The 12,696-nt window shown below is 41.2% G+C and overlaps 1 protein-coding gene across 1 annotated transcript in view; it reads right to left on the reverse strand.

Annotated features, from left to right (window-relative positions):
* Nucleotides 1-257: 257 nt before the first annotated feature.
* Nucleotides 258-12,696, reverse strand: part of SSBP3 (single stranded DNA binding protein 3) — a 211,561-nt gene continuing 199,122 nt past the window's right edge. Inside the window, 10 exon segments of the mRNA XM_081322283.1 lie at nucleotides 258-2,593; nucleotides 2,596-2,604; nucleotides 3,849-3,950; nucleotides 4,510-4,538; nucleotides 6,162-6,240; nucleotides 7,059-7,129; nucleotides 8,869-8,923; nucleotides 10,423-10,458; nucleotides 10,741-10,789; nucleotides 10,932-10,996. Of these exon segments, the coding sequence (XP_081178409.1) occupies nucleotides 2,474-2,593; nucleotides 2,596-2,604; nucleotides 3,849-3,950; nucleotides 4,510-4,538; nucleotides 6,162-6,240; nucleotides 7,059-7,129; nucleotides 8,869-8,923; nucleotides 10,423-10,458; nucleotides 10,741-10,789; nucleotides 10,932-10,996 (615 nt within the window). The 3' untranslated portion in view covers nucleotides 258-2,473.

The raw sequence follows: 12,696 nt of genomic DNA on the forward strand, positions 1-12,696 counted from the left end.
AGAAAATGGCGGACTGTTCTTGCTGGACTGTTGCACTCTAGTGTCGAGAAGGCATCTTACTTAATTTTGAGTCTGTCTAAAAGGAATGTGAAAATGGGTTCTAAATCTAGACCAGTCACCATGTTTGTGATAGGTAGGAAATGCATCTTCAGAATGTAGTGGCTTCAAAGAGACCATAATCAGGAGGCGACTTTCCCCACCAGGTTTTCTGGAATCTCTGTATCCAGGAGAGAATAATGAACAGCAAGGACGGGAAATCAAATGTTTATATTTATTACAGCATGGGGGAAAAAGAGAAAAGATCTTGATTTATCTTTTAAAAACCATCCCAGACCAATGAAGACATTTAATTTAGCCATCACTTTAATACAATGAAACCTGCCAGTTATCTCTTTAAAAAAAGTGTTGCATTAGGAATGGAACAAATCTTCCATTTGAAGGTTTATTATTATTATTTTTCTTTAAATATAATCCTGACTGTAATTGTGAGAATCTTCGTTTGCCCACCCCATCCCCATCGTCTTTCTACAGAAAATAACATAATCAAAATGCCTAAGAAAAGGGCAAGCATTTCTTTTTTTAAAAAAAAAATCATCGTCTTCTTAAAAATTACATGGTTTCAAGTACTTTTTTTGATAGTAAAAACAGGCCAATGTTTTCCAAAACAAAACAAAAGCAAAAAAAAAAAGAGAAAACAAAAACCCAAACAAAACCATAAGTAAAAAAAAAAAACATTTCATTAAGGGGTGCAGAAAAAAGACATCCCTTTAATAAAACATTATCAACAAATATCGTACACAAACTACAATGTATAATAATTACTTTTCCTTTCCCTCGCTTAACTTTAGAACCAGACTACAAGGTAAGAAAAAACACTGAAACAAGATACAATGTTCTCAAGAATTCGCACAAAGGTAGGTAAATCCAGGGTAAGATAATATTTTACATAATATGAAATACATAGATCAGAAGTGAAGGGTTTTTTTTCCCTTTTATATAAAACAAAGACCAGCTACAAGGGGGTGTAATGTACAGAGATCTCAAGACTTGCGAGTTTCACTATACATGATATGCTTTTCTGTAGTCACCCCTACCAGGAGAAGGTAAGATTTATTTATTATTTTTTTTAAAATTCTGCTTTTAATTACAGAGGGGGGAGGAGGAGGGAGAGAGAGCCTACAGAATAGCAAGTATACAATTTAACAACAATAATTACTTAAAAATATCTCCATCCAGTTCCAGAGCATATACAGTGAAACCCTAGTAAGATCACATCATTTCGTTAGAAAACCCAAAACAAAAAGAAGATGCTAAGAAGTTTGCACTCACAGTTTTTGAGTCCTAGGTCAAGTTTTTAATGCCTTTTCGTTTTATCTCTGACACCATCCCAACAGGAGAAAAAAAAATAAATCCCAAATACAGATAGTTGACTTACAACCATTAAACAATGCTTTGAAGTTACGATGCCCTTGGAAAAAGGGACTTAATGACTCATCCTCAAAGCTATGACCATCACACCACCCTACGGTCAGGTGATCACAATTCGGGCCGTTGGCAACTGGCTCACGTTTATGATGGTGGCAGCGTCTTGTGGTCACATGATCATGATTCGCTACTTTCCCAGCCAAGCTTCTACCAAGCAAAGTCAATTGGGGAAGCCAGATTCGCCTAACATCCAGATTCGCTAATGGCCATGGAAAAAATGGCCGTAAAATCAAGTCTGGTCACGTGTTGACTTGCTTAACTATCGCGTCACTAAGCAACCAAAATTCCAATCCCGATTCTGGCTGTAAGTCTAGGACTACCTGTACCCTAACCCTCAATACCCCCCTCCCCCCACTCAGAAATTCTGACATTTTCCAAATTCTGCAAAAGGGCAATTCATAACAGTGCTTGGGGGGGGGAGGGAGAGGACGGAGGACAAGCAAGGGAGGGGGCTAAAACAGTGCATGCCACAGTCACAGATATACCCAAGATCACAATGAAACTTTTGGAGGATGTGATCCTACGAGGGAGCCAGCTGCATTACAACTGAGGCAGGGAAATCTTTTCCACTCAGATCTTCTTGATGAAGGAAGTGTTGTGCTGCAAGACACCAACGTAAAAGGGAAGGGGGAGTAGGGGGAAGGTCTTCTGAACAAAACCCACCAATTTATATATATATATATATATATATATAAAAACTGTCCAGTTTTATTATTTTTAATGGCTACAGAGACAACATGAGATTTCATATCTAGACTAGCTTCCTTGCGTAGCACAGCACAAACATACAAGAGGTTTAAAAGAATAATCAAGCAAAGGAGGCTGGAATTGGGCGCTAGAGGCTTCTGTTTGTTTCCAAAAAAATGAACAACAAAAAAGTGTCATATACATATAATAAATCCTTCTGCAGAAGAAGGATCTTGTCATGTCTTGAAATATTTTAAAGATTTGTCCTTCATTGTTTTATGGAATAAAAAGTTCAGCCTTTTTATTGCATGAAACTAAAAATTAGGGCTGGATCCCCGGCTCTGAATGTCTCCCTGCCAAATGCACCTAGCGTCTTCTCTTCTTGCATAATTTCTTGAGATCCTCCAAAGGGCAGCTGACTTTTTCTTTATCCTGGAGAAGAGGATGCGGGGTGAAGGAAGAGGGAAATCACACACTCATTGTCATGCTGGGAGAATACTGGGTGAGGAAGGGAAGGGCAAGGGAAAAAAGAAAGAAGAAGGGAAAAAAAATCACACAGTAAGAATGAGGCCAAAATCAGAAGAAATGGCTAACTAATGTGCTAGGTAAGAAAATGGGGAAAGAGATAAATCCTCCTAACTGATTCAAGAAATCACAGACAGAAAATACGTTAAAATTCTAACTTCCATTCTTTTATCTCCTGTTAGTGGTAGGTTGGTGGTTAGGTGGAAACTCAAGTGTTGCCGCTTTTACTATTTCTGTTGTCATGTGTATACAATGATAAAGACCCTCAGGTTGGAATGAATATAATACTACAATACTTTAATCTTACCTATTTTTGCACGAAACAAATTACACTAACAACGAAGATGTTTCTTTTTCTTAATTAACCTTTGCTTCGGTTATTGGATCAGCATCCCTGTTTTGAAGCTATAGCTCGTATTAGCCTAATTGGCAGAACCAGCCACTTAAATTAAGTAGCTCTACTGCTTCGACCATCAAGGATAATTTTCAAGAAGTCCATCCATTCAAGAAGATACAGCACAGTTGTGCTTTCCTACTTCTTCTAACACCCTCATTGAAAATTTGATTCTAAGCTCCTCACGGTAAGACCTAGTTGATTTATGTTACTTTTAAAAAAAACACAACAGTATATAAATAATAACAACGGCAATGATTTTCCTACATTGAAAGGGCCTCTGTGATCAATATAAACTCTAGCCAGAAGTTGTCAGGCAACAAGTTTCTCTTATGCACATAGAGTACACACGGTTGCTGTACATTAAAACTGGGAGAGCCAAGTAAGTTTCTTTTTGTTTGCTCTATGGTTCTAGCATTGTTTCAAAGGAACTCTATATATATTTCCTTATTTTTAAAAAATAACTTATGGTCTCTATTTTCCCGATTTGGAACCATTTCTCTTCCTCTTGTCTAGAAGGTATGCTACATCCAAATATCATACTGATTATCTGACTCTGGATCTTTTCCCAGTTCTATCAGCCCCCACATCATACTTCCTTGATTTTTTTTAAAAAATCTGCTGGTCCAGTAGCACCCTCACATTGTCATCCAACATATTCCACATACATAAAACGGATACTTCTCAAAAGAAGCCTTGAAAAGCTCCCAAGATTGAAATGCAATGTGTTTAAAGAGCGGGTGTAAGAATGACTCACGTTGTCATTTTGGAAGGAATGGAGGAAGTTGCCTCCCAGTTCACCATCATCTCGTGGAGTGCCCGGAGGATTGCTAATGCCACTTATGTTGTTTGGAGAATTCTACAATTAAAAAGAAAAAAAGGGGGAGGGAAGGGGGAACACACAGACCACACACATACACACTGAAAGTGAGAGAGTGTCTTTCAGCAACGTGTACACAAACAACTATAGGAAAATACATTGTTCGCGGATGAGCAAAAGAAAGCTAAACATGAAGCTTGTGCATAGAAAGAAAGTATTGCACTTCATTTAGAGCATAAGGATCTTCATCTGCTAAGTCAACAGGGGAAGTCTGCCAACTAGTCTGACAAACTAATAAACTTGGACAGGAGGATGAACATTTCCTCTCTACTTTTACCCCATGTTGTTGTTAGCTGCAAAGTCGTGTCCGACCCATCGCGACCCCATGGACAACGTTCCTCTAGGCCTTCCTATCCTCTACCATCTTCTGGAGTCCATTTAAGCTCACGCCTACTGCTTCAGTGACTCCACCCAGCCACCTCATTCTCTGTCGTCCCCTTTTACCCCATAGCGTCCTATAATCCTTAATTTGCCATTTCATACAAAAAAAAGAGATAAGAAGCCCCCACCTAAGTATACTAGCAACATATTGACTTACTTTTGGAAGTCCATCAATGTCTCCTGACCCTTATGAAAGGTGATTGGGATGGTGGGATGGAGAAGAAGAGAAAAACAGGTTTGTTAGTAAAAAGACTTCGCTTCCCTCTTCTAAATCAACATTTTCCCCAACTAGCATTGAAACATTTAGATCCTGAACCTATATGTAGAAAATAAGGCTGCTGCAATATGTAAGGCTGGACCTTCTGGGAAGCAGCTGGCAGTACATTAGTGAGCTGTAGGTCACAGCTGGGCTAATGCAAACCTCTTAACATTTGCCTCCAGAAAAGGACATGCTGGGGGATGCCTCAGCTGCCATTCCTTTGCATGGAAAACTACCCGGAGCAGAGCCCAGCTCACCTTCCTGCACAGCACTAGAGCAATGGCCTAATCGAGTTGCTACGGCCTCGGCTCCCTCCCGTGAGCTTTCTGACACTGATCAAGATGGAGTACAGCACCTCCACTTCAGCTAGATGTATAAGGCAAGCATGGGAGGTTAATGGGTCTTTCTGCTGCTTTAATTAAAACACACACACCACAGATAGGTTCATGCTGCTTCTTCTCTGTTATCTATCAACAGGAGTCCAGCAAGCTTGTGACTAGCGGTTCCTGTTTTCTGGCTAATTTTCGACACTACGAGTGTTTTAAGAATGGCAAAAACATTGGGATTGCTGATTATCGACATAGGGCTAGTTGCCTGTGAAAACATGGAGGAATTTTCCCCAGAAAAATAAGGAACAGGAAAATCAAAGGCATCCATTTACTCATGAGAAAGCCCTATGGGTTCTGAAGACAAAGAGCACCAGTTGCAGAAATGTGTAGAATATCAGGGCAAAGGAGCCATTAATACAATCCTAGTCACACGGCACATTTATTCCTGTCCTAGTGTCGAGCCTTTAAACATTTCCTACAATACCTGGGAGTGATGCCATAAGAGGCCAAGAGGTATCATGGAAAAATAAAATGGCAGTGGTCTGTTGCCCATGTTGCTGGATTAGGTTGGGGGTGGGTGGGACAGAGCATGTTGGTGTGGGGAACTATGGAAGGAAGCAGCCAGCTAGAGTAGGATACTAGATTAGCGCTCCCCAACCTTTACGGCTTGGTGGCTCAGTGGGTGGGGGGGAAGAGGGGAACGGGCCTGTGCAAGTGGCAAGCCAGCCCGTGCATACATATGCCAGCCTGCCGCTCATGCAAGTTGAGCTGCGTGCACGTGCACTGGCCCACCGCTTGTGGAAGTTGAACTGCACGTGCTCCTCCAAGTTGAGCTGGGTGCATGTGTCCGTGTGCCGGCCAGGCACTTGTGCGGCCTGTTTCCTAACCAGGCCATGGCCTGGTAGTGGGCCACGGCCCAGGGGTTAGGGACCCCTATGCTAGATTTAAAAGCTGCCTCCTGGAGAGGACTCCCAGATGCCTGAAACTGGCTGAAGGAATTCCTCCCTCTGCATTCTGACCAATGTCTTACTACAAGGCCTTCTCTCCTAGGTTCCCACAACTCACTCTGACTTTGGAATGATTTGGCCTCCTTGTAAAATATATAAATTCAGCCACTCATTGGATGTGGCTTACCCAATCAGAAACCCCCAGAGAACCAACTTCTATTAAGAGATAGAATCCTGTGTGACTTTGCCCCCCAATACTTTTTGTTCAGCTTACCTAATGAGCCATTCATGTGATGGGGTTCCATCCCACCCATGCCTCCCATGGGGCCATCTGATCCAGGCCCCATTGGGAACTGAGGGGGGGAAAAAAGAAGGCATCCATTATGATTGATCATCTGTATTGTAAAATGCCACCCAACCAATTATCTTATGTATGAACAACTATAACATTCAGAAAGTTAATACGTCCTGCAAAGCAGGATTTTTTAAAAAAAGTCTGTTACTAGGGGAAAAAAAATCTGATAGCTTCAAAAGAGAGAACAGCTAGAGCAGGGGTAGGCAACCTCGGCTCTTTTATGACTCATGGACTTCAAGTCCCAGAATTCCTCAGCCAGCACAGCTGGCTGAGGAATTCTGGGACTTGAAGTCCATGAGTCATAAAAGAGCCGAGGTTGCCTACCCCTGAGCTAGAGGTATCAAATTCCATCAGGCAAGATGTGGTAAAACACCCTAATTTTTAATATATTGGATTTTATTCTACCCATACCAGACAGCTACCCAAGCTTTGAAAGAAAGCTGAAATTATCAGTCCCTTGAAGAGAGTGCACAGCAACGGCATATGCTTTCGAAAGTAATTTCAGAGCAACCCTTGGTAATTAGCTGCAGCTAAATGTGCAAGATGGAGTGGGGTTCAAGCTGTGTTCTCCCTAAAAACAGCTCAGTCTCAGCAATGCATGGGATGGTCTTGACCAGAGCCACATGAATGCTACTATTTTAATAAGCATAAAAAATTAACAAAGTCCTGAAGAGTTAATCACTTGTTAATGGTTTGTTTTATTTCTATTTTGAAGCAAATTGCTGAAATCAATTAAACTGCTTTACCCTCAACTGATGAAGTTAATTATGATTTGTTATGGTATCTGATATGTAAATTATTAGAAAGCAGACTTACATTCGACCGACTGCCTCCAGGCGGTACAGGATTAATCATTGTGTAGATGTTGTCACTTGAATTTGTCGAATCTATAGAACAGTGAAATCCACTAAGTCAGGGTGATTAATTCATTTCTTAATTAAAACAAACTCATGCCACTTGAACTCATTCTTTCGAGCTTTATCACCTAAAATTCCCTCTAAGTACCACCATTTTCTGGCTAATTTGTATTTAATGAAGATTCACAAAGTTTTTAATCACAGAAATTCAACTGTGAAAAGAAGTCTGCTACTAACCAAGGATCTTGAAGCCTTTTTGCTACGAGAGATGAAGAAAAGATAATTTGCTGCCACATGCCACTTAGCGCCTCAAAATTAGCCAGTGAAATTATCTCACTGCACCATAATATTTTTTTCTTCTTTTTGAAAGAAGAGTAATATTTATCATTTTATGTATTTTCTTCCCCAATAAAGCAAGCGCCTAGATTTTTAGTATTGGTAGCAGGAGGAAAGTCAAGCTGTAGGATACAAACACGAAGATTTATAAGCAGGCCACAGTAACGGAATTAAAAAAGGCGGGAAGATTTGTGGCTGAATTAACATATGGATTGTTTTATTATGATCTAGTAAGAAATGTGGGTCAGAGTCCTCATAAAAATGCAGGAGGAAAGCAGTGGTAATATTAAAAGTGTAGCTCCAACTCTGCAGCTGTTGTGCACCCCTGTTACATGCAACAGGGCCGCCTTCTTCAAGTGTCCCTTTCTATTTTTTTTCTTCTAATTGATGCTCTGTGAGCCAAATCAAACTTTGGCCCTGTCAGAATATCCACTATACACACACACATACACACATTCCATTCTCTTCCTTTACTGTAAGGCGAGATGGGGAACTATGGCCCCTTTATAACTTGGGGACTTCAACTCCCAGAATTCCTGAGCCAGCCATGCTGGCTCAGGAATTCTGGGAGTTGAAGTCCCCAAGTCATAAAAGGACTATAGTTCCTTGCTTCTGCTATAAAGGAACCAAAGGCTAGGAGGGGATTTTATGCAGCCTTCTGGGAAGACATGTGGACAACACTGTGCAAAGTGGCATTCCAAAACTGCTGTGCATCCTCTGTAGTGTAAAGCCGGAGGATGAGTTCCTGGCTAATTCTCTGAGGAATTCCTTGGCCCCAGTACAGGGAAAGCCCACAAAAGTGAAACATTACAGCCTTAACCACACTGGATTTAGGGAGTTTAAGAGAGTTTATTTTACATTTTCCTCTAATTCCCTTGGGGTCTGTAGAGAATGATTTAAGAGTCTACAAATCACCCAGACATGTTTTACTTTGGATAAAAAGTTTCACCAGGACAATGAAAAAAAAGATGAAATAAGCCTATTATAATAAGTCAACATTTATTAAGAATTATCAAAGGGAGCAGTGCTACACACTTAACCCTGCTTGCCAGGAGCTTGATGCTGATTGCAAACTGTCTTCGGATGAATCCAGAAAGGCTGATCCACAGGTGAACCTCCATTGTCTAATTCCTATTGGACAACTTCCCCATGCTTTAAGCCTAACAGAATCTAAGCCATCAGAGGAAGGAAGGAAGGAAGGGAGGGAGGGAGGGAGGGAGGGATGGAGGAAGGAAGGAAGGAAGGAAGGAAGGAAGGAAGGAAGGAAGGAAGGAAGGAATCATTTTCATTTGATTATTATCTGCAGCTGTTCCAAAACAAATAGGGCATCAACCACATGCAAATGTTATGTTGTCACTTTCCATCAAGGCCAACAATGAGAGAAACTCTTTCTTTTCCATGCCGCTTTTCTCGTTCTCTCCCCCATCCCTTACCTGCAGGGCTAGGCATGATGGGTGTTCCAGGTGGACCTCCGCCACCAGGGGGCCCCTGTTGACAAGATTAAATACGCATCAGGCACCACTGTGATAACATAGCCTGCAATAGGCCAGCCAGATCTTGCTGCTGTCAGCAACAATGTCTCACCTTGGTATTCAGCCAAGCATTAATCTCCTGCTAAAACCTTCCATGCACCCTTGTAGCCAAAGTGCAATTTCTTTGTTTAAGCCTCAGGAAAAAATGAAGGTTTTACAGAGAGAGATAGCAAGGTGCTTCTATGGAAGATGCACACACTGGGCCTATCTGTCAGGGAAGGAACACAATCCATCCTTCCTGTAACCTTCACATCTGCAGAAGTTGCAACCATAAGTGGGCAGTTTAGAGCATTGTAACTTGCTACGTCAGTGTGTTAACCTGATCTGATTCCAGTCCAATTAAGAATTAAAACTGCTAAAAATTCTGACTGTAACTGCTCTTAAGATAAATTAAAAGTGGAGAATCACAAGTATCACGTCATTCATAATGCTGGGGGTTAGAAAGGTATTTCTTTCCATACTTTAGGGCAGTTATTTCCTAGCCTTGGTGATTTTTAAGACAAATGGACTTCCAACTCCCAGAATTGCCCAGTCAGTGTGGCTGGCTGAGGAATTATGGAAGTTGAAGTCCACGTGTCCCAAAGTCACCAAGACTGAGAAATGCTGTTGTAGGGGGATGTGGACTGAAGAAATGACTTCCTCTCCATCTTATGCTAATCAACATCCTCTCTTTTCGGCATGCTTTCTGTACTATGCTTCCTGATTTGCATATTATACAGATGTGGACGCTGCCCTTCAGCAGCATAAACAATGCAACAGCATGAAGACTTTTAACCATAATCTAGGCTGCATACTTGTGAAGACAAGTGTGCCCAGAGCTAGTTAACAGATATACTGTCACTTTATGACATGCGACTAGGTTACTCGTGAAACTTTCTCCTCCCAGAAGTCTTGACCTGTCCCACCAGATCTGAGAGAAGGGGCATGCTCTGGGACCCTCAGTAAAGCAGTGTCATTTGGCAGGCCTAGGAACCATGACTCCTCTGTGACGGTGGCTGTCTTATGGAATGGCATCTCCACGGGGATCAGAAAGGTTCTGATCCTGTTGGCTTTTCCAGAAGACTGCAAGGTCCTGGCTCTGGGATGTTTATGGAGCTCATTTTTTTCCCAATACAGTCTTGACTTGGGGTTTTAATGGATCTGGATTTGTAGGCGATGACCAGGCTGAGCCTGAAGGTGGGGTCAAATGCATCATCAGTTTGGAGTCCCTACGCGCCCAGAGTCCAGCCCCTCTTGAAGTCCATTGATCTGGAGCCAATTTGCCTTGACCATTAGTAGATCAGATTCCTGTGTATAGGTAGCATGAAATAAAGTTATGGCACTTTTGAAATCTATCCTGGTTCCTGACTTCTTGCAGCTGACAGGATAATGTTCTCTTCTGTGCTCACTGCCCATTGATTAGATGGGTGGCCATGCACACTTGTTTAGCTGATGGATTAAAAAATATGAACTTACCACATATGTACCAGGTGATGAAGAAGAATATGAAATCTGCAAACAAAGCGCACGCATAACTTTTCAGAGAGGGACCTTTTGACAAGGGAGGGTTCAGAACCCTAATAAAAATACTTATTGTTTTTAAATATGCTTAAGAGGATAGGACAGCTGCAGAGAAGGAAATGGAGGATATCCCATGTCTCCTTCTCAGGATGACACCCCGCTGGGAAAACAGAGCAAGGGATGCAGCATATATTTAAAGAGAGATGCAGAAAGAACAAATAAACTAAATTCCAAGGTCCAAGTGATAGAGGCTTTCCACAGAGAAACACTTACTGAGTTAGCGCTGTTAGGATTGGGCCATGGTCTACCAGCTCCTGGACCCCTGGAGTTCAAGAAAAGAAACAAACTTTTAGCGCACACGCACACACTTACTCAAACCCAAGTAGAGAGTAAAACAGCACTCATTTCAAACATCAAATGAAAGGTACATCACTCAAAAGCCAGGAACATGAGAAACGCCTTACATGTTAATCCCAGGCATGCCGGGCCCTAGAGAGTTGGGTGGAGGTCTCATCCCGCCGCCATAGTTCTGCAATGATAACCAAGGATCAGTCTACCATAACGAGAAGGGAAACCGGAGAAGAAAAGAGAAAGGAAAAAAAACAAACAAAAACGAGAGGGTTAGTTTGTGAAAATGAACTTTAATTTAAAAAAAAGATGATGACAATGAACATACAGGTAAACTTAGCAACTTCTAAAAGTGAAATCGGGCTGTGGCAACTCTCATTTTGCTGCTTGACTGGAAAAGCTTTTTTTTTAAATCTTAAAAGCCACCAAGTTTCCATCTCTTAGTACAAAATATACTAGAAACTAGAAACGCCAATTGGGCAAAGGCTTCTGGCACTGCCCAAGGTATATCAACAAGGGAGTAGCCCCACCTGGAAAATAAGTAAGATCTAAGAAAAGTAATTCATTCCAAAAACAAACAAACCAAATGCAGTTTGTTCCTTACACATGAATCCAAACAAGTAGGAGATGTAAAATAATTAAATTACTTGCTCGGGGTGGGGTAACGGTTGTGGAGAGACTGATGTGAGGAAGCAGAACATGAGAGAGATGGGAGTGAGACAAAGAGAGAGAGAGAGAGAGAGAGAGAGAGAGAGAGAGAGAGAGAGAGAGAGAGATTAATTCTGCTTTAGGAAATACAGAATAATGAGCAAGCAATGGGTTTGCCCAAGAGGAGATGTTGACAACAGCAAAGTGTGTAGCAGGTTTGTGAAGAGCATTCCTTCCTCCCAAAAGTCTGTCTTCAACAACAGTAACAAAGAGCAATGCTGATCAACTAGCATCTCAACTGCATACCTTTAATTTTACTTCTTAAAACATTACAATCATGAAAGACACAAAGGACTTTTCTGGCCAAAGAAATAACATTATGGGTCTATTAATACGATTACTTAAAGCCCTTAAAATTAGAGCACTTAAATCTTAAAAGTTAAGAGTGACACTATTTAAATTCACTTCTAGATATCCAAATGTCTGCTTAGCCCAATCTTCCAGATATCAATCTTCAAAAAAAAGGTCAATGCAAGCTAGGCATAACAATTTGCTTTAAAAATGGGTCTAAAGAGGGAAAGAGATCAAATCCATCACGTTCTTGGTAACACGCAAGGCTACCGTTCAAGAAGCAGCAACGAATAGGGACTTGTGGTTGAAGTATAAAATAGGAGGCATGAGTCAAGTCCTCAACTCCTGCTCCTTGGTTGACTCCTTACCCATGACAATGTTCTTTATGCAGAAATTGTAAATGCTACTAAATAAGCCAGCTGGATTGCATGATTCCTGAACTAAAAAATCTGCACAGGTTGCTAGTTACCAAATGGGCTATTTTCCCCCATCAAGTGGTCCTAAGCAAATGAAGCCACAACCACAGCTATGATTATAATTAGGAGGTAAAACATAATCTAAATTCCTGAGAGGCAAACAGACTGTTTGGCTGAAATATTAAATGAAAAAAAAAACAACCACCTCCCCATCTAACAGTCCATTACAGCCTCCACTTGATAGTACTTTTTCCCCTCAACATTTAATCTTTTATTGGCTGGAACAGAGACTTACATTACTCACAAAGTGGAACAATGGCAACCAGGAAGAAAAGGATTTGCTCTGAGTTCCTCACTCATAGCCCATACACAGAAAAGCATATTACCGGTAGAAAGTTTGTCTCTAACATTCACACAAGGCTTCATAAACATATGGTGCAATCACACTTGCCGCTTACAATGGCTA

Source organism: Vipera berus (assembly GCF_964194415.1).
Source record: "Vipera berus genome assembly, chromosome: 3".
NCBI lineage: Eukaryota > Metazoa > Chordata > Lepidosauria > Squamata > Viperidae > Vipera > Vipera berus.